A 21738-nucleotide genomic window follows, 5' to 3' on the forward strand; every position below is an offset into this window, starting at 1 on the left:
GAACGAATGATCTCCCAGGCAAAGGGGGCTCAGCAGTGACATTACACAGGCCAGGACAGAGAGATAACTGGTGGTAACCTGGAAAAGGGACTGCCTGCGCCTTGGTCCTCCTGTTTCTTCCTGGGCTCCAGGGATGCCCAGGCAACCTTTCCGGGATGCAGATCCACCTGGCCCTCCCTCAGAGAGGGGGCTGAGCAGAATCTGCCTTCTGACGCTCCTCCTCCTCAAACCAACTCTTCTTTTTTTTGAGGTGTAGGCGCTGAGCACCCTGTTATTAGTTACCACACTAGGCCTCAGTGAAACCTTATAGCACTGGCTCCCATGCTTTGTTTGCATGTGGAGTCACTCAACTCCCACCCCTGGACTGTCTGATTTCACGAATATGGGCTGCTGCCTAGGCATTGGGAGTCTTAAAACCTCTCCAGGTGACTCTGCAGCAAAGTTTGCAGGCCACTGCCTTCCAGCATCACCGGAGGAGGGAGACTTGGCCAAGGCCACACCCGCCCAACAGTGAACCCAGCCTTGATGAAGAGGCTTATGATCTGCTATTAACATGCCAGGAACTCGCAGCTCACCATTAATTCTAAACAAAACAAAACACAACATCCTTCTTCCCATCTTACTCTGAGACACTAGGGTAAGATGTTTTAGGCCATTCACAAAACAGACGTCTAATGGGGCCAGAAAACTGGTGAGGTTCTCATGAGCAGGGAGGGCATGAGGAGAAAACATCAGTAAATACATGGCACTGTATGCCCTTCCAGAGCTGATGGATCGCTTACAGCGTCCTCGGAAGTTAATTAGAACAGCCCTGAACGCAGTCCTGTAAGTCAGCACTCTTTGCCATTAATGATTCAGGTAAAGAAAGATGAAAAATAATAGGGCAGGGAACAAAATTAATTGAGGTAAGCCTTTCAAAAATATTTCTGATACATCAAATTCTAATTAAAGATTAACACACACAATGGAAATATTAAAAGGCACTTACGAAGGCCCCCAGAACACAGGGAGAGCATGATATCTGTCAAGGGTAAGGGAACTGATTAAATCTTTCAGATAAGGGTCATGAGGCACTTAGAGATGTGAATTTAAATCAGGAAAACAGCCACTGGTTATCTACCCTACTGCTCACACTGGCACAGCCTCCTGGAGGACAGGGTGACAATAAGTAAGGCCAACCTTCCAGCTGGGTTTGCTCTTGAACCAGCAAGTCCACTTCTAGAATTGTACACTACAGTCTCACAGAGACTCAACTAAAGAAAAGTTCAAACTCGTGTGTGTGTGTGTGTGTGTGTGTGACGGGGGAGGGGACTTAAATGGAAAAACTCATGGATACAGGGAAACTAAATCTTGGCAGACTCTCACGATAGAGTGTTATATAGCCAGTTTTTTGTTTTTTTTTTAATCCTCACCCGAGGACATTTTTCGATATTTTGTTCAGATAGAGTGAGAGTGAGAGAGAGAGAAACATCGACGTGAAAGCGACACATTGAGTGGTTGCCACCCACACGATCCAACCAGGGCTGGGGACAAACTGCAACCAAGGTATGTGCCCTTAGCGGGAACCGAACCCGGGTCTCTCCAGACCGCAGGCCGACGCTCTAACCGCTGAGCCAAACTGGCCAGGGCTATAGCCAGTTTTTAAAAATACTCTTAAAATGGTGTTTCCCAAACCTCAGTCATTTCTTTACCACCTTAAAGATTTTTCCATAATTGTAGCCTCTGCACCATTTATTTGATATTTTCCTTAAATTATGTTCCTCCCTTTTAAATTTATCTTAAAAGGAAACTTTGTATCATTTACATAAGTGCAAAATTAGCACCATCTGTTAATAGAGGACATAATCATTTACATGGACAAAATATTCACAGGTGTACCACCAGAAACTCTCTCAGGTACCACCTCTGCAAGAGTCCAGCCGAGAACAGCTGATGACCTGGAAAGGCGTGCCCCTAGGGCAGGTGTGAAAAATGAAGGCTACCTAACTGCATGGAAAGAATGACCTGGTTTATGTAAAACAAACTCATGTGGTTATCTCTGGGATTTAAAAAAATGCTTATCTCTAGTTTCTAAAATTTCTACAGTGAACGAATAACACTTTTATAATTAAAAAATAAATTTATAAAAATGTTCATGGTCCTGTATTTCTCCTATGGGTCCCCATTCTTGGGAGACAGGTCTGGAAGAATATGCACATGACTGTAACCCGCTTATCTCCAGGAAGGTGGATGGGATGGGTGGGGAGGGGCAGGAATTACCTAGTTTTGTTATCTTACAAGGACAATTAATTTATATAATTAGAATTTAATGGAAAACGCGTATTAAATTCCGAAGCAAAGGCTCATTTAGAGCCTATCTTACGCTATTAACATGCTTCTAGCTCCCATCTTCCTTGATCATCCGGAGTCCCATGGCGAACTAACTGCAGCACCTCGGCTCCTCCTGCCTGGCTCACAGCCCACTCAATCCCCCCACCCCCACCCCAGGACTCCCCCCAGCACAGAGCAGGCCATGGAGAGAATGACAGGTCCCACTGAGGTGACGATAGGCAGGACCCGAGGTTAGAACATGATGTGGCCAGGCTGGGATGAGGGCCTGTACAGCCTTGATCCCTCACAGGGGCTTTTTTCTTGTTCATTCTCTGCTCTCTTCTGCTCGCTGCTCTTCCTGTCTGTCTTCTCTCTGGTTTTTGCTCTTAAAGCATGGCCTAGAAAAGGCAGGCTTTCCACGTTCCATAACATTACCGCCCACTTTTTCCTGCTATTTACATCAAAGATCCCAAGCTCACACATTTGAAACCAAATGTCATTTAAAAGATTACCAACTTAAAAAAAAAAAAAAAAAAAAGATTAGCAACTCTTCAAAGAAGAAACAAGTCATGGAAAATCTGACTTTCGTTCTGGTTCTGCTTGATCACACCTCCCAAGAAGAAAGCAGAGACTTCAAAGGCATCCGGATACTGAGGGAGCCCAGACCTGTGAAAGGTTACTTGCTATTTCATTGGTTGATCCACAGGTGGACAACTTTTTCCACCTCTAACAAAGGGTGGTGTGCTTAAACGCTCAAGGCCCCTTTAAACTGACCCCCACTTCTTCATAATAAGGATAACTTGGTTCCTTCTACAGACTTTATTGATTTAAATGTGACTCATATAAAATTTATGGCGACCATGCAAAGCTAATTTTTCCACATTTGAGTTATATTATGAACTACATGGCAGAGGCAATAGGGAAACAAGAGAAGGCATATTTGGGCAGTGGGGGCCCAGACAGGCAGGGTCCCAGAGGAAAAAAGAGAGGGATTCTTTCTAAAGAAACCACATGCAAAAGAGATGCATGAGGCCATCTCAAGAAGGAAAATGCCTGGTGTGTGTGGTCAGCTGTGGCAACCAAGACTTGGACTGGGTGTGTAGGGGGCGGTGCTACAAATGCCTGACTTCAGAAGGTGAGACCTCCTGTGAGATGCAGCTGTCCTGAGCAGCTGGTGCCTGGAGAATCCGTTAGGCCGCAAAGTGCTGTCTGCCTCCTCCCACAAACCTTGCACCTGTAGGGGAAGCCTGGCCTGCGGGATTGGGTAGGGGCCCTCTAGGCTGTTTACTGTAATCACAGAAGAAGGCTGGAAACTTTTCAGGCAAGGCCTGACTGGGACTGGCACGGAGCTTCTGGGTCAAGCCTCTGGAATCCCTGACTCATATCACCTTTCAGTTTCCCTTTGAGCCCCTGGAGCCTGCATCTTCTGTCACCCAAAGGTGACACAGCAGTAGGACCTGTCACAAGGTAGTTTATTGGGACCAGGCTGGGAAGGGCGCTACAGAGCGGGCACGTACCCTTTAGAAAAGGTTGAGACGGGCATCACTAGAAGAATGGGGTCAGTCCTGCTTCCTAATGCCGCTGTTATAAGAAGATAGAGCTAAACCATCATGGTGGCCGCACAGACTGAGGAGACCTGCCTATTGTCCAAAGGCACTCACCCCCAACCACTTCCTCTCTAACAGGTCACGAAGCCAATGGACCTTTCCTCCCAACCTCCGCCCATCAGACCTGCTGCCTTACCCCTGTGAGCCACCTTGGTTCACGTCATCATCCACTTGCTCAAGGTCCAATGAGAGGCATCTTTCAGCAGTCACCTGCCTCCAGCCTTGCCCCCTCGCTGTCACCCATGACTGACTGTGGTAGTGACCTTTCCAGAGCACCCATCCTAGTGCATCATACCTTTGCTCAAGGCACAGCATTTCCTTTCTGCTGAGGATCCCCATCTCAACAATGCCATGTCCTCCGTGCCCTCTGCTCTCCCACCCTGCACTCATGCCCTGCCCTTCTCCACCTGTGCTGTGCCCTCTGCCTGGCATGCTTCCGCCTACCCCTGGATGCCTGGCTGATGTTTGCTTAAAAAAAAGTTCCTTCTGCCTCAAGAGATATTTATTTGGTGGCTACTCAGTGCCAGGCAGCATGGATACAGAGAGAAAGCTAACCCATCACTGTCCTCCTTCCACCAAGGGAGCAGAGGGGAAAAAAGACAACCAAGTCCTGGCAAAACCCCTTGAGTGTCCACTAGGATGTGGCCCGTGGCCCTCGGCACTGCAGGCCTGCCATTCCTTTGGCTGAGCACCACAGAATGTGTCGGCTGGTCTTTAGGAGGCCATGTTGCACTCGAAATATACACTTTTGAGTCCTGGACTCCTGCTTGCTGGGGTAAGAATGGCCACGGGAATTCTGGCTGAGGAAAAGTGGCTTCCTTCTCCAGATGCCCTGGCTCCACGGCCCAGGCTCTCCGTGAGGGTGGCAGGGATGGACCACTCTACTGGTCACTAAGTTGGATTGATCTCTCTCTCTGCTTTGCTGAGCAGGTCTAGCTGAACTCACTTAAGATGAAGGTGTCCTCCATGTAATGCTCCCAAAGCTTCAAGGGGTAGGGTGAGGAATTCAGAAGAGGATGATTCCTGGGATAGATCCCGAGGGATGGTTCACGTGAAGGTGACCTCAACACTCTCTGGGAGTGGAGGTACTACTTCCTGGCCTGTATCCCACCAGACTGGAATGGTCAAGACAATGAGGATGACAGTGACAGCTGATATGCACTGAGCGTTACATTTGGGCCAGGCAGTGGACGGGCACTTTCTGGTATAACAAGTAATTTAATTCTTACAACAACCCGGTTTTAAAGATAAGGAAATTGAGGCCCACAGAGTTTTAGGAACTTGCCCAAGATCACACAGTGAACTGACAACTGACCTGGTGCTCAAATCCTGATGGTTTCTGACTACAGAGTCTCTTCTGTTACCACTGTGCCCAGAACAAAAGAAAGGAAGAACAAAGCAACAATGCCCAAAATTTTGAAGCTAAGAACTAAAATCAGTTATGTTCAAATTTGTTTTTGCAAATAAACTTTCAAAGAAATGCTGGAAATATCTGCAAGCCGGGGAATGAATTAAGTGTGTTTTAAGGGCTTATTTCCAATGGAGTCTGAGGGGCTCCTGCACATTGAGCCCAAGCAGACCCTACAGCCACTGGGCCGGCTGGCAAAGAAGCCTTCTGACCAAGCCAAACCATGGCAGTTGGGTGATATCACTCAGAATTGCCCCCAGGGGGTCAGAGCACCCCTGCTCAAGACTAGGTACATGGGCATGACTTTCCTGCTGAGAAAAGTGGGTGCTTTAGAAGGGAGAGCTCAAGTTCTGGATGGGCTGTCACTATTATCAGAGGCCTAGCAGGTCACTTTGCAGCCTCAGTCATGAAACTCTGGTTCACACGTCCTAGAAGTCTGCTGTGTTTCAGGCACAGTGCTCAGGACCTTCCCAACAATGCTCCTTATTTTCCAGATAAAGGAAACCTCAGGCCAAAGCCACCCAGCTGGTGGGCAGCAGAGCTGGCTTAGGGCCAGTGGTCTGATGTATACTGCTTATCCTGTCCTCTACCTCTTCTGGCCACTGCACTGGGCAAGGACCCATCCCTAAACTGTGCCTGCACCTAATGGCAGCGTGCAGAGGTGGGTGGGAAGCCCTGAGCCCCTGGGGTGCAGGAGCTGCCTGGGTCACACAGCTCTGCCAGCCCCCAGTGGCTGCGCCAGAATCCCAGCCTCCAAAGCTGAGCTCTTGCCTCCTGGCCCTGCTCTCTCAGACCCTGGAGTCAGTACCCCCACAGAGCGGACCTTCTTCGAATGGCTCGCACTGAGAAGGCCAGTGAGCTTTTACTGAAAGCCACACACAACTTCCCCTTCACCCTTTGGAATAAGTGGTATCTTTCTCTACACCAGTTGTCAATCTCCTGTTTCTTTTAATAGAAGCAGTCTATGGTGTGAGTTGGGGTGGATATAACATAGGAGGAAAAACTGCTTACCTCAGACCTTTACTAAGAAACGGGGTTGGGAGCTTTAAAAGCAAAATCCGGGGGTGCCTCCTAAGACACAGGACTGCGATTCCATGGTGGTGGGGCAGGATGGGCGGGGGTTAGGGGTGTTACTGGAAGGATATAGTAATAAAATGGTCCACTGCAGAGACACAGAGGCTCCACGGTACTATTTCTGATGCCCACCGCCATCCCACTCAGCTCCCTGAGGACATCTGTTATGTAAGATTTCCAGCTCGGGCCCCCCATGGTCTCTTTTCTGACCAGCCCCTAAGAGTCACCTGATGATTAGTCATATGAGGCAGGTCCCCCTCCTGTGGTTCTTCTAAAGAACCACACAGGGGATGTACTATTTCACATGATGGAGATTTGGCAGGGAACCAAATAACTAAGCAAGCATATTTCTGGTACTATTTTAAAATAAGCAACTGCCAAGCAGCGGGTTAGGAATGTCTAAGCAGATATCCTGAGAGTAAAGGATGGTGGAGGTTTGAAAGAACACAGCTGTGTGTCCTCTAAACACGCCTGGAGGCAGAATTCCAACTGCAGGAAGTCTTTCCTGATGAGCGAAGACTAGGATGGGGAAAAACAGGCAGGACACAGGGTTGACTGGTTTGGATGGTGCCTTGGGGTGCCAGACCCAAGCTGCAAGCAGATTCTGATGCTTCTTAGCAAGCTGCCCTGCTGATCCCACCAACACTGTTCCCTAAGTTGGGTCCCTCACCCTGGCCATCTGGGGTCTGGGAGGTCAAATTCCCACAGCCCCTTTGACGTCACCAGGCTGACGACACTTAGTAGACAGAGGTGCTTGTGCCCATCACACTGGCACAAATTAAAAAGGCCAACAGGGTGAGGGGTAAGGAAATAGATATTCCTCCCTACACTTCCAGCAGGAGGCCTGATGGGTCTAGCTGCTTTTGTAAAGGACAATTTGATAATAGCTGTCCTACGTATCAAGACACCCAATTCTTTTTTTTTTAATCCTCACCCGAGGATATTTTTCCATTTATCTTCAGACAGAGTGGGAGGGAGGGAGAGAGAGAGAGAGAGAGACATCGAATGGCTGCCTTCCACACAACCCCAACCTGGGCTGGGGACAAACTGCAACCGAGGTACGTGACCTTGGCGGGAACTGAACCCAGGACTCCTTGATCCACAGGCCGATGCTCCAGTCGCTGAGCCAAACTGGCCAGAGCTCAAGACACCTAATTCTAATCCAGTGATTTCCCAGGTAGGCCTCCCTCCCACCAGAGCTGCTCATGAGGTCCAGCTTTCCTGGGTTCTTTGGAAGAGTGAACCACTGGAAGCTGTCCAGCGCCCATTGATGGGGCTGGCTATGTAAGGACGGTACTTGGGGCACTTCCATTTAATTGAAAAAGCCAAGTTGTAGACCAAAACGGATGTGGTCCCGTTTGTGTAAAAATAACACGAATAGTCATGCAGTCAATAAATACTTATCACATACCTACTAAGTGCCAGGCCCGGTGCCAGGGGTGACATGGTGAGCAAGATAAAGTCCTTGTCTGTGAGTACAAACTTAGATGTGTGCACGCGTGGAGAACAGAGTCTGGCAAGAGACACACCCAGACCGAGTTGGGCGTTTCTGCTGGAGTGGCTGGTAGGCATGGAGGGAGGTGGCAGGATGGGTGGGAAAGGGAGGGTTGAAGGGTATATTCTCCCTTTTTTTTTTTTTATTATCCTCACCTGAGGATATTTTTCCATTTTTTGTACAGATAAAGTGGGAGGGAGAGAGAGGAAGGGAGAGAGAGAGAGAAACATCGATGTGAAGGGACATATCGAGTGGCTGCCACCTGCATGACCAACCAGGGCCGGGGACAAATTGCAACCGAAGTACGTGCCCTTAGCGGGAACCGAACCCGGATCTCTCCGGACCGCAGGCCGACACTCTAACCGCTGAGCCAAACTGGCCAGGGCTAAATATATATAATTTTTTATCCTCACCCGAGGATATTTTTCCATTTTTTGTACAGATAGAATGGGAGGGGGAGAGAGGAAGGGAGAGAGAGTGAGAAACATCGACGTGAAGGGACACTACCAACCAGGGCCAGGGACAAACTGCAACCGAAGTACGTGCCCTTAGCGGGAACCGAACCCGGGTCTCTCCGGACCACAGGCCGACGCTCTAACCGCTGAGCCAAACTGGCCAGGGCATATTCTCCCTTTTTACACACTGAATTGTCTGAGCTTTTAAAATGTGGATGTGTTTCTATGTTACTTGGTGACCTTTAAACAGCAAAAAGAAAACATGAAATTAGTGACTCTATGGCAGGATCCCAAACTGACTGGGACCAGGATGGAAATGTGAGGGGCAGAGATAGAATTAAGTAGGGTTCAATTTTCCAACCAGTGCCAGGGTTTTGGTTCTGCATAATTTCCAAGCCCTTTGGAAAGAACAGGTTTGCAGAGCACGGACTTCTGCAGCCCATCAGTCCCAGCCTCTGGCTGGGGTCGGGCACCCTCTGGACAGGCTGTGCCTCGGAGGGCGGAAATGCCAAGAGCACTGAGCTTCCTCAGCCTCCAGCCGGGTGTCACTGTGGGCCTTCTCCAGCAGCTCTCTTGGGTGTGAGAACACCCAGAGGTCCATCCTCCTCCTCCCCAAAGCTCCACCTACTCCCAGGTGAAAGTGGTACATGGAGAATAACTCATGAACATCAGTACAGTTGGCCCTCATTTATCGCGGTTAATCAGGTCCAGACTCTATTGAGATAAATGAATTTCCGCGAAGTAGGATTCTTTATTTATATACAGCCATCCCTCGCCACTTCGCGCTTCCACCTTCTTGGCTTCACTCTACTGTAGTTTTTGAAGTGGCAAGGGACGACTGTACCTGAACGGGAAACATGTCACCTTTTTAGTTAACAGCAGTCTGCCTCCACCTGTGTGAAGCTGAGGGCCGAGGCCATGAAGAGCAAGGGGCCTTGGGGGCCAAGCAGCCGGGGCTCTGAGGCTGGTTCTGCCAGGTCCTAGCTATGTACCATTGGGCTGATCACATGATCTCTGGGAGCCTCAGTCCTCAAAGATATAAAATGAAGATGTTACCTGATTCAGAAATGCAGAAAGATTCCTCTAGATTCCTTTCATCTGATACAGAGCATACTCCATGGAGCACCTGGTGCAGAGTAGGGCCCATGTATGCCACTGAGGGATGAAGGGGTCTTGGTGCAGGGGCCCCTTTGGGGATGAACACCCAGGTAATAGAAAGCTCTAATAGGGTCTAAGGCGACAAGAACCCTGAAGTCACTGGACTGCAGCGCTCAAAAGGCCCTGGGACTGGCCTTTTGTGGCTCATGCTCACAAGTGTCTGATGTGACAGTGGCTTCCAGGGCAGCTGTGCACATGCAGGAGCTCTGGCCAGCATCTTGGATCTCTCCTGCCTCAAATCTGCTGGGCCTTCCCTCCCAGACACCTCACATAAAAGCAGTACCCTCACGTGGCTGGTGATCTGGGTGAGTCCCCCCACCCCACAGCAGTGGGGCAAAAAATCAGCATTTTAAATACCTATCCCTAGTGATTATGATACATAATTGGTTTGTATGGGTTCCCTGCCTCCCTGGAAGAAATGTTGATGAGATAGAAATAGAACTTTTTTGCCTGGGCCCAAAAGAATCTGGGGTTGAATTCTACTAGTATTATTCAAACCCTGCCTTTTAAAGTGATGCTCAATCAGGCAAAAGTCTGTCCACATTAAATATCTATAGGTGGCCATAAAATAACAAGAAGTAGTTTAGGTTAATTTTGTAAATTAAAACGATAATGGCAAATATTAAATATGGTTTTACAAACTGCCTCACAGCTCACTGCTGAAGAATGAAAATCACAGCCCAACTCCTAGAGAGGGACTGCTTCTTCCTGGAAGCCCTGAGGACCAGGGGGTTCTGAGGGCAGAGAGGGCCCAGAGGTGACTGACAAGGACACTTACGTGTAGACCACAGGGGATGTGAGATGGTTTTAGATAGCATGTGTGTGAACGGTTACCTTTATTTTAGTCATTCTATATTTATCTTCACATGAGTGAGAAAAATATATACTTAGCTCACGGATCCCAAGATTCACGGGTATAGATTTGAGCTAGCTTAACCCACCCCACCTGGCCCTGACTGAGTAGAACTTGTGAATAGATTATTAAATAACGATAGCACAGTTGGCCCTTTGACATGGCTACATCCCCAAGGTGGTACTCCAATGCCTCTGCATGGCGAGTACTGGAACCAGCCACAGAACTGCCTCTGCTGAGCAGACGTGGAATGAATTGAATGGAAGAGCTAGGGTAGCACTGATTTTAAAAATGACACTGAACTTCAGAAAGGCAAGAGCTGGGGCTGCGTCCAGGCACTCAGGCAGTCTTGCCTGTCCCTTTTGGGCAGTGGTCTAAAGTGAATCGACTCCTGCCACTGAACTCCTGCCATCATCTGAAATGACACATCTCGGCTATAACTTTAACTTAGTTATCCTGAGGTACTATCCAGGTACTCAGAACAGCAAAGCACTGAGGATCTCACGAGATCCTCATAAAAAGCCCCCAGGAGGGAATCAGTTCTGCTCTCCATTCCACAGATGAGGTTTGGTGTCCTGCTCAGAGCAGAGAAAGGAGTGGAACTGGCCCAGCCCACGCTAACCATCACATCCCTGGATCCTCCCGTCAGACTGGGATGTGAGTCCAGAAATCCCCACTGGAGCCTTATCCTTGGCTTTGGTGATTGTGTGCACACCCCAGAAATAAGAAATCTTCATCAAGAACAGGCATAATGACAACAATGGCAGTAACCGTGCACTTTCAACAGTGGCTCTGTGCTGTATATAAATTATCTTATTTCATCCTGTGACATCCCGTTGAATAGCCATTATTTATTATTCTCCCTACTTCACCAAGAAGGAGACGGGACCTGAGTGGTGAGGTCGCTTCTCATGGCACACAGCCACCAAGTGGCAGAGTGGGGACTGGGCCCCAACCAGCCAGCCCCCAAAGCTCACGCTCATACCCACCACACTTCCCAGCCTCCTCTGCCACGCAGGCTTGAGCTGTGCTATCTGTGTTACTAGCTCTCAGTCCAAAGCAGCTCTGAAACCCTGAAGGGCAGCCAACCAAGATGGCTGTGATGCATTACCACTCTCTCAGTTCCTCTCTTTCTGGCAGTGGTTTGGGGCACTGGGGTAACCAAGGGCAATTCTGGAGCTTCCTCTGGTGCCTGACGGTCAGCCAGCAACAATGATGATTTAGAGAAATGACCATTTGCAAAGCAACACGCCCCAGCCCAACTGGGCCTGCCTCATCTCAGCCCATCCCAGAATTTGCCTACTGTCTTCAAATCAGTCAAGGCCTTAATTCATTTTCTTTCCTTTCCCTTTCAGTCTTTGCTCTTACCTCATTCTTAGTTCCTCAGATTTCTTCCTGGTTCAGTGTAGGAGGGCTTGGGTACACTTGACCCCCAAATGCTAGCTACTAAACTAAAAGATTCCCAGGGGACAGGCAGAGGATGAGTATTTACCAGCATGGCCGAGACAAATAACCATGCTGTCCTCCATGCCCCCCTCCCAACAGCTTGGTGAGGCTGTGGGGACGGTAAGGAAAAAGCATGTCCCTTCTGAGCAGCAGCATTTAAGAGCAGGGGCATGTCCTTCCAGACATCTCCCTCTTCCCTGCCCTTCGTGCTGAGGAGGTGGGTGTGTGCCTGGCAGTGCAGCTACAGGACGGTGGCATCTCCATCGGACTAGTCCCTGAGTGGCATGGGGAGCAGGGCACTCCGCTGACCCATGTGGGACAAGCAGAATGAACAAGAAATAAATCTCCACTGTGTTCCGTTGTGGAGGCTCATCTGATCCTGCAGAGAACCTGGCCTGACCTGAAGAATGCCCCCTGTGACACTCTGGACTAGCCCTGGCTGGTTTGGCTCAGTGGTTGGAGTATCGGCCTGCGGACCAGAGAGTCCCGGGTTTGGTTCCCATTAGGGGCACGTACCAAAACAAACAAACAAAGACACTCTGGACTAGGGTGGAACAGATAGTGAGGCGAAGCCACTGAAGACTCAAACACGAGGCTGTTCTTGGGTCTGGCCACCCAAGACCACAGCGGGCCATAATGACTGCGAGTGCTTATAGCACACAGGTACCATGTTAAATCGTTTTAAATGCGTTTTCTCATGAAATCCTCCCTACAGCCTTACATTGTGTTGGGCCTCGTTGTCCTCATTTTTCAGATGGAGAAACAGAGACTTGTAAAGATGAAGAGAGCAACCGAGGTCTCACAGTGAGTGACAGAGCCGGGACAGGGCCCAAGTCAGCTGGCTGCCTCCAACATTTCCGTTCCTGGGGACTCAGTCTGAGGCGAGTTTTCTCTCCTTCATGAAAATTGTCGGGCCATTTGTTTTTTATAAGCCACAGATGTGCCCTCTGACCATCCAATTAAGGCTTGCAGTGTGAAAATGGGTCTGTCACATCTCGTTCTGACAGCCAGGCTGAAAGCCCCTTCCCATCATGCTACTGGGGACAAGGATGTGAGCATCGCATCCGGTCCACGAACCAGTTCAGAGCTTGGCCTGGCTGAGAACAGGTGTTGGAGAGGTGCCTTTCAACCCCTCAGACCAAGACAGACCCTGGGGAAGAGGAGCTCTGGGGTTGGCTCCCTGCCCCCACCCATGACAAAGGCACTGCTGGCTCTCCGAGGAAGACCCGCTGATTTATCTGCAGGCCAGGGCTGTGAGTTATTCCAGCCAATGCACAGCCATCTGGCTGGGGGCCCTCTCTGCCTCCAGAATTGATGGCACGGTATTAATTTTCCTCGAGGTAATCACCACCCGTGCCTGGGCGGCTGCTTCCTAAGTAGTGTCTTCAGGGGAGCTACACAGGGAGAGGCATTTCAAGGAACTGGAAGGAGCCCCTGTAGGGGCAGTATGATTTACTACATATTTTGACGTATTGATTGACCTTTCGAGTTTCAGACTGCCTCCCTCCACCATGGCGATGACTCAACACAGCCGGGCAAGTTCAGAAGACTAACACTGGGCCCTCAGATCCAGTCTTGATCTCATTCCAACTTCCCAGTGAGAAGAGAGACTAACCCCAAGTGAGGACGAATGTCAGTTTTTTTAAAACAGCGAGGTTTACAAGTAAGCCCAGGGAACCTTGGAATCGCGGTCTGGTTTTTGAAAATAAGGCCAATGTCCTCATTTATGGGCTCAGTTCCTAAGCCACTTTCTTATTTCCATTCATTCACATCCGGCAATCTTCACCGTGTACCTACTGCGCTGTCAGCACCAGGATTCAACTCTGAGCGAAAGAGTCAGGGTTTCTGCCCCTAAGCAGCTTGGTGCCCACATGAATCAAATAACAGCACAAAAATAGAAAATTACAAACGGTGGCCAATGTTGTGAAAAGAGAGAGACCTGGCAGTCAGAAAATGTTTTGCTGGGAAGTGAGCCATCTGGAGAGATTTGAAGGATGTCAGGGAGTTAGCCAAGCAAAAGGGACCATGGTGGCAGGAGAGAGTGTCCCAGGCAGAGGGACTGGCCCGTGCAAGGGTCAGAAGCAGAAGGGAGCATGCACAGCAGGTCAGAGAACTAAAAGAGGTGGTGTGGCTGGGTCCCAGATGAGCAATGTGGCTGGCGAGTGGGCTGAGGGTCAGACTGCACAGGCCCTGGTGGCCCCATGGGGCTTGGGTGTTGAATCTGCTGGTGAACAGAGAAACCAGCCAGGAAGAGCTGAACTTGGATGTGACCCCTGCTCCCACCATTTTGTCCAGGTGAACAAGCCCATGGCTGGCTTCCATCCCTGGCAGACTGAACCCATGAAACAGCAGATCAGAGCCATCCCCTCCTCCCTCCGTCAAACAAACTTTGGGACAAGTCCTTGAAGACAGCCTGCCAGGCCCCTCCAGCTGACAGAGCAGCTCCACAGGCAGGAGGAGTGGGCTCCCAGGTCAGGAGAGAAAACTGGGGTTCAGGGCAGTGTGTTTCTCCTGGGTTCCTAGCCCCACCTTCAACCAAAACCAGTGCTGGGGAAACTGGAGATGTTCTTACATATGCTGAAGAATCAGGCTTCAGGGTCAAAACAGCTGGGCTCTGCTAGGATGGACTTGGACACGGTGGGGTTTGGTGGATGAGAGTGGGGGTGCTGGAGCTGAATGGACCTGGGGCCAAGTGCCAGGTATGAGGGCTCCTACATGTAAATCCTCAGATAGCGCCTGGTGACAATGAACTGCCAATGAGGGGCCATTCCTACTACCCCCACCTGCTCAGTGGCTTTGGGTCGGCAGGATTTCTCAAAGCCTTTGCCTAGGTTCTCCAAGAGTCATTGTTTTGCAGGAGTTGGAGAAGCTGCAACCTTGGACCCCGATGGGGAAATCCCACCGTCTCCCTCACTGGGCAGAGAAGCTGTTGATGTGCAGTTGGTTCTCTACCTCCTACATTTTTTGGAGCTAAATATAGTCTCACAGTCATACAGAACCAAACAACAAAGCAGGATACAGACTCACCAAATATGGAAGTTTAAAAAATGTATATCCAAGGCGGGAGGGATCTGCTATCCTGGACCCAGCTGTAAATGAGCCTCTTTCTTTTCAGGAGGAGAAGGTTGAAAAGAGAGACACAAGAGATCAGAGACCCCTTATCTTTATTTCCAGTGCCCTGCCCGACCTGGGCACACAGTAGGGCCTCAGTAAATGGCTGCTGAAGCAAAGCAGAGTGAGCCCCTTCGGCCACCTAGGCACATTACTAGTTCCCAGTTCAGCAGTAAACCCATCAGGACTTAAACCTTGTCAACTCTCACTTTTAACCCCCAAGTTTTCACCCAAATGAGTTCCTGTCTTTGGTGTCACTCTATCATTTGGGGAGTGGGGTAGGGCTGTCACTTGCTTTCAAGAGAAACACTTTCTTCATAGCAGGAAGAGAAGTGAACGACTGGACTGGGTCTTGGCGAAGGGTGGTCCAGATGGGGAAGGGGCACCGCTCGTGAGCCCAGGGCCCCAGGCCCAAAGGGGTAACTGTAAATAAGTGAATTCGGATTTCCACAAAGCAAGTTACTATGCCTCCCACTGCATACACACATGTGCCTGTGTACATACACATAAACACACATGTACACCCCCACACGCACATTATACGTAAGATTATCACAGGTTTGTTTTTTAGCAAGAGCTGTCAAAATCCAGGAAGGAATTTGCAGAACCTCAATTCTCATACATATACTTAACGCCTGAATCAGAATGTTTTTCCATCATGGTCAACAATGTTCTCATTTCTTAAAAACAAACAAACAAACAAACAAGCAAAAATCCCACAAAACCAAAAACATTTATTTCATTTTTAAATCCAAACACTTTAGTCAAGGGCTAACGTTCTGCAATATACCATTTAATGACCTGAATTCTCTAATTCTTTCCTGGAGAATGGTCCCAATCTGGGGCTTTTGGTGAAAATTCCTCCTGATTAAAATTGGTTGGAGAGCACCCCCATTCTCAGTACCACTGTCCTAGACTACTGATGTATGAGAAGAAACAAGAAGGGCCTCTGTGGTTTGAGGATTTGAGGACCCAAGGGGGTGACGCCTTGTGTGTGTGTGTGTCTGTGTGGGAGGTGGTCAGAATACCAAGAAGGGTGACATTTGAGCCTTTTTGGGCAAAAAGGTGAGTTTCGGGGAGAAGTGAGCCTAAGCTGCCTGGGAGAGCACCAATCACAGGAAAAGCCTATGGCAGGAACCTAGCGGAAGGATGGAGAAGACTGGCAAGACAGGCAGGAAGTGACTGGGTGTCTGAAACTGGGGAAGGCAACTTGGTAAACGTCAGTGGGCAGATACCAGGGACACCCTGGGGATGGTGGCAGGAAGGAAGGAGGCAGGGGGAAAGAGTCTCAAACTGTATCACCAAAGCGGAACCCTGCTGGGCTGACCTCAGCCCTGCATGGGGTGAAAAGTTGGAAGGATCTGCCAAGGATATGGCTGGGGGTGGGGCCCAGTCACATCACCCAAGAACATCTGAGGGGTCAATGCCCTAGCCTGTGCATCTGCCACTGGTTCTTGGGGACTCCTTAACTGTAGAAAGTCACGTGGAGCCTCGGCTCACCTTTCTATCTCCACCTGTTGCCAGATTCCACACTCCACCTATGGCAGGTAGAACAATGGCCTTCAAATACGCCCATGCTCTAATCCCTGGAACTTATGAAAATGCTACTTTACAAAAGGCATTTCCCAATTAAATTAAATTAAGGTGATTAAATTAAAAACCCTGGGATGGGGAGAGGATCCTGAATTATCTGGGTGAGTGCAATCTAATCAGAAGGGGGCCTTGAAAGTGGAAGAGGGAAGGAGAAGAGGTCGGAGTGATGATATGAGAATGGTTCAACACACCACTGCTGGTTTTCATGATGGAAGCAGAAGCATGAGCCAAAGGATGCAGGCAGCTTCTAGAAACTGGAAAAGCCTGCATAAATCTAGCCTATGAATTCTTCCTTAGAGCTTCCAGAAAGAACAGCAGGCCTGCCAACATCTCGATGTTAGCCCATTGAGACCCATGCTAGATTTCTGACCTATGGAGCTATGAGATAGTAAGTGTGTGTTGTTTTAAGTCACTATGTTTATAGAAATTTGTTACAGCAGCAATGGGAAATGACACACCTGATGTTCTAGACACAGGGTACTGACCAGGGTCAGCTCACACAACTTTGGGACTTCACTTAGGATGCCCCCTGCCTGGAACATTCTTGCCCAGCTTGTCTGCCTGTTGAACACCCACTTAGAACAATAGCTGGGGCTCAACAGCCGGGGCTCTCAGCAGCAATTTTTATCTGTTTACCTGCAAAGGCCCAACCACTCTGTGTTCGCCTGCTGCACTCTCCAGTTTCCATCCAAGCACCTATGTGCATCTGCTGATGTGACTCCTACCAAGATGCCAAAGCCTGAAGGGATGGGCTGTCCGGCACCTAGCATAGTGACCACCACTCAGTAAATAATAGATGGGACAGTAGGACATGTTAGTGGGTGACTGAATGGACAGAGGTGTCCTAGCCCAGAGTGAAGTGTACAAGTTCTGCATCTGAATCTTGCATTTGTGTCCTGGCTCCTGCACTTCCTGGCAGTGTGACTTTGGGCAGGTTATTTGACCTCTGTGCTTTGGCTTCTTCATCTGTAAAGTGGGGATAATAAAAGGACCTACTTGGCCAGGTTGAGAGGGTAAAATGAGTTACCTCAGTAAAATGCTTACAACACTGGCTGGCCTGAGGAAATGGATCAAAAGACGGTATCTACTATCATGATTGTGTGATCCATCAGAGGACACAAAACCAGAAGGGAAGCAGCTGGGGCCAGAGCCAGGGAGTGGCAACAAGGATGCATAAACCTAGCCTAAAATTTCCCTAGACACTCTTTGGGACTCACATTTCCACCTCCAGGTTCCTCTACTAGAATATACTGCAGGGCTCGTCGAGCTGGAGGCCACAGAGGAAAGGAGGCCCAGCATGGAACAAAAGAAAGTTGCAGATCTTCATCAATTCTGCTGCTATGGAGAATGCAACCAACCCGGTATCACTGGGAGAGAGTCAAGTTTTATGAGCAACCAGTTAAAGGCTAAAGGTTAACTGGAGTCATTTAAATGACATGCATATTTCCTGACTTTGCACAGCGCTGGAAAACCCCAATTGCATTTAGAAAAACGCAAAGCATATTATACAACTCAAAGGCCTGGGTATGGGTGATAAAAACAGATGAATGCAAAAGATAACTTGGATGTGCCAAGATGAAAACCAGGAAGTTGCATGGGACATTTTAGCAGAAGGATTTGGAAGGGAGATGAAAGGTCTAATGCATGTTGAACCTGGTATAAAAATGGTGACCCCACGAGACCAAGGGAGGAAAGAGGGGAAGATGGGATGAGAACTTTTAGCTCTTAATTATAGGCAAATGACTTATAACCTCCTGGTCTGCCTGTCTGCTCCAAGGCATTTTTACAACTGCCTGAAGCAGAGCAGGCTGTTTTCAGGACAGGTGCTGGTTCAGAACAACCAGAGAGTCAGGGACAGGCTAGGGTTTTAGTGCCGAGACTGCCAGCTCTGCAAGGGTCCCTCTCACCAGCCCAGGTCAATCATAAACAAGGCCAAGCAGTGACTGCCTGAGCACATGTGTAGCTGGGGGTGGGAGTAGGGGATTCAGGACTGGGTTGGTGGCTGGGAGAGGGGTGTTCAGGAGGCCCAGCCCTTCATCCAGGCCCTTCTCTCCAACAAGGTAAGGTGCTCCTAGGCTTGACAGGTAAAGTGATTTTTCTTTTTCTTAAATATGTTTTCATTGATTTTTTTAGAGAGGAAGGGAGAGAGACAGAACCATTGAAGTGAGAGAAAAACATCCATTGGCTGTCTCCTGCACACCCCCTACTGGGGACCAGGCATTTGCCATGACATGTGCCCTGACTGGAATCGAACCGGAACCTCTCAGTCCATGGGACGACGATCAATCCACTGAGCCACACCGGCCAGGCTAAAGTGATTTGTTTTCAACTAAGATGAAGGTGTGCTACACGCAGTTAACTTAAACTCAACCGTGCACATTTCCGAAGGGAGAGGGGAAAGGAACATACAGCTTAAATACTATAGGTTGCTCTGGCTGCCACCCCACTGACGGAGTGAGCTGGAGTGAGCCTGAGGGGCAGGTGGAACGCTGTGCCTCCCTGTGGGCCCCTCCTGCCTCTCTCCTGAGCGCCTCTCCCAGTGCCCAGTGGGATTCTCCCAGGTAAAGATACCTGCTCTCATTCAATGTGGCCTCCCCTCTGCTGGTGCTCAAGGACTGGTCTAGTTCAGCCCTGCAGTGAAGACGGCTTTGTCAGATGCCTTGAGAAAGGTCACACATTACCTTTCCAAGGGATTTGTAAGAGTGATTTGGACGACATGAGGTTTTCACCTTGGGAGGGGACATCAGAACCTAGAGAGAAATGTGACCACCATATCATGCCAGCAAAGCCAGCCTCCCTGACAACATCCGATTGACAAGGAGGTGGACAAGGAGAGCTCCGAGAAGCAACTGGAGTTCATGGAGAGCAGCAAAGCAGAGACTAAGTGCTCAGTTCTAGAACATTCCCCATTCTGTTTAACCCAGTGATTCTCAACACTGATTGCACAATGGACTCGTCTAGGGAGCATTTTAAAATAGAGATGCCAGGGAACCATCCCCTGAACAAGTGCACAGAGCCTTCCGGAGTGGGGCCTGGGCATTGACAGTTTCCGAATGATGCAAAAAGGGATTTTAAACCACAACTCGGGTTGAAGATCTCCACTGTCTCTCCCTTCTGACACAGCGAGCCCAGGCTAGAAACAGCCAGGCCGCCAGCCTTCTCACCACCCACCTACTGCCCGGGCCCTGCCTTGTCCTACAGAGCTAGGGGCAAGCTAGCTGCCCCGAGAGCAGTTCCTCTGATGTGTGGCCACACACCAGGGCAGCACGGCAAACAAATTTTCACTTCTACTTTCAGGCAGGTCAAAGTGAAATGACAATTTAAGCTTTTAAATGTCTCAAGATTAGTAGTCTGTACATTTCTTAAAAGCTCAGCAGAGCAAACAACATTTGACATTCATTTGAAAAAGCAGTCCAGACCGCCAATTGCACCCCACAGTATGCTGGTCCCTGGGAATATGGCATCCTTGTTACAGGAGTCCTGGAGTCTTAAATCAGAACATTCTCCTAACTCAGAGATTCAGTGGTCATTCCATGTTATTCCAGGTGCTTCTTACACCTCCACTTTGACCCTTACTTAGGATTCTGGGTGACAACATTAACCTGAATGAAACATCTCCCTCCTAAGAGAGGGAGAGAGGGAGGCGCTGGTCCCTTTCCCCATTCCTGTTTTTCCTAGTGGGGCCTGGGGTGGGCTGCTGGTAAGGGCTGGCTGCAAGTAGGGTGGGCCTGCTAGCAGGACACGTGCCAGGGAAAGTGACACTGGCATCCTGGGGTGGGGGAGGGGACCGTACAAGTCAGATGATCTGTTCCTGTCATGGACCTTTGGTAAAGGTCACGCTGTCTATTGCTGCTTCAGTCTCCCCAGAGATTTGTTTGGGGTGTTCTATGGTTGATGAGCTATCAGGGCCAGAAGCTAATCCTCCCCTTCTGAGGCCAGAGCAGTCCTGTTGTCCCTGGTGGCTGGGTAGGCTGGTGGAGGTGGGCGGGAAACTGTTGGCTTTGGGGTGAGGAGCCCTGTGTAGGCAGAGACCCAGACAGCCTCGAGTGGGTTGGAGCGAGGGATGTCTTGAAACTCAACATTAACCCTCAACCCCGTTTCCCCCATGAATCCCTGTTTCCTGTGGCAGCTCACGGCCCGCCCCAGCCAGCCAGATGTGGTTAGGGAGGCTGGTTTCAGCAGCTCTGTGAAGCAGCAGGGCTCAGGAGCCACTCTGAAGCCGGCAGTCCAGGTGGGAATCTCCCGTGTCTCCTGGCTGGAGTAGCATGGTGGTGATGGGGGTACTCATTATGCAGGCCCTGCAGATCACAGGCAGGAGACTTGGAGCTGACCCTGAGATGGGCAACCAGGGTCTCTGGAGGGTTCTGACAGCCAATTTAAAACACTGCCATGGGCTGCTGGTGGAGAAAGGGCAGTGGAGGAAGCTGGCACCCTAGGCAGAAGGTGGTTTCTAAAGTCAGAAGCAGGGTGGAGGTGCCGAAGGTGGGGAGCAGGGGTGGCTGGATCTACCTAATGCCTGGACTGGCAGCATTTGCATTCAGCTGTGCTGTAGAAATGAGAGAAAGAGACAGAAGATAGTACACGCCTAGGCTTCTGGCTTGAGTGACTAGAAAGATGGAATTTTCGTTTCGTGGCTGGAGAAGCCCATCTTTTGAGATACTTCTCTGTTGGCCTTTGCTGGCTGGGCCATCTCATCATGTGGGGCACTGTGCTCAGCACACCAGGCAGCTACCTCCCGATAGCCCTATGAGGCACGGAGAGAGATGTGTGAGGTTAGGGGGACACACCAAGGTTACAAAGCCTGAGTGCCATGGCAGGACCCCACCACCCAAAGGAGCCCTGTCTGCTTCCCTGGCCTGAGATGAAGCGGATCCAGAATCCACCCACTTCCAAAGGGCTGTGATGTGCCTCAGAAGATGTTGCTCCTTGAGCAAATCTAAGCCACCACGTCCCCTCCTATCGGAGAAATCAAAGCTGTGGTCCCATTTTCAAATGCGTGAGAGGAACTGGGATTTGGAAAAAATACTTAAATTGTAGGGTACCTTCAAGCAGAAGCTGTTATTTTAATAATCCACAAAGGAAAAAACTCAAAACCCAGTCTTTACTACTCAAATGCCTCATTTCCCCAGTGCATAGAATGGAATCTAGAAATTCTGCTTTGTAGAGGAAAAAAAATAATGACTTCTATCTTTTTCAGAAGAACTGTCCTAGACTGCTTCAATATATAA

The 21738-nt window shown here is 49.5% G+C and overlaps 1 protein-coding gene across 7 annotated transcripts in view; it reads right to left on the reverse strand.

Annotated features, from left to right (window-relative positions):
- The window catches only part of LOC118641444 (protein CLEC16A), a 164926-nt gene that overhangs the window by 22784 nt on the left and 120404 nt on the right, over positions 1 to 21738 (reverse strand). Inside the window, exon 20 of one of the 7 annotated variants that reach the window (XM_036278696.1) lies at positions 21208 to 21254. The exons of the other annotated variants lie outside the window; for them this stretch is intronic. Within the exon in view, the coding sequence (XP_036134589.1) occupies positions 21223 to 21254 (32 nt within the window). The 3' untranslated portion in view covers positions 21208 to 21222. Of the gene's footprint in view, positions 1 to 21207; positions 21255 to 21738 lie in introns of those variants that run through there. 7 annotated transcript variants of the gene reach the window in all.

Source organism: Molossus molossus, unplaced genomic scaffold (assembly GCF_014108415.1).
Source record: "Molossus molossus isolate mMolMol1 unplaced genomic scaffold, mMolMol1.p scaffold_m16_p_3, whole genome shotgun sequence".
NCBI lineage: Eukaryota > Metazoa > Chordata > Mammalia > Chiroptera > Molossidae > Molossus > Molossus molossus.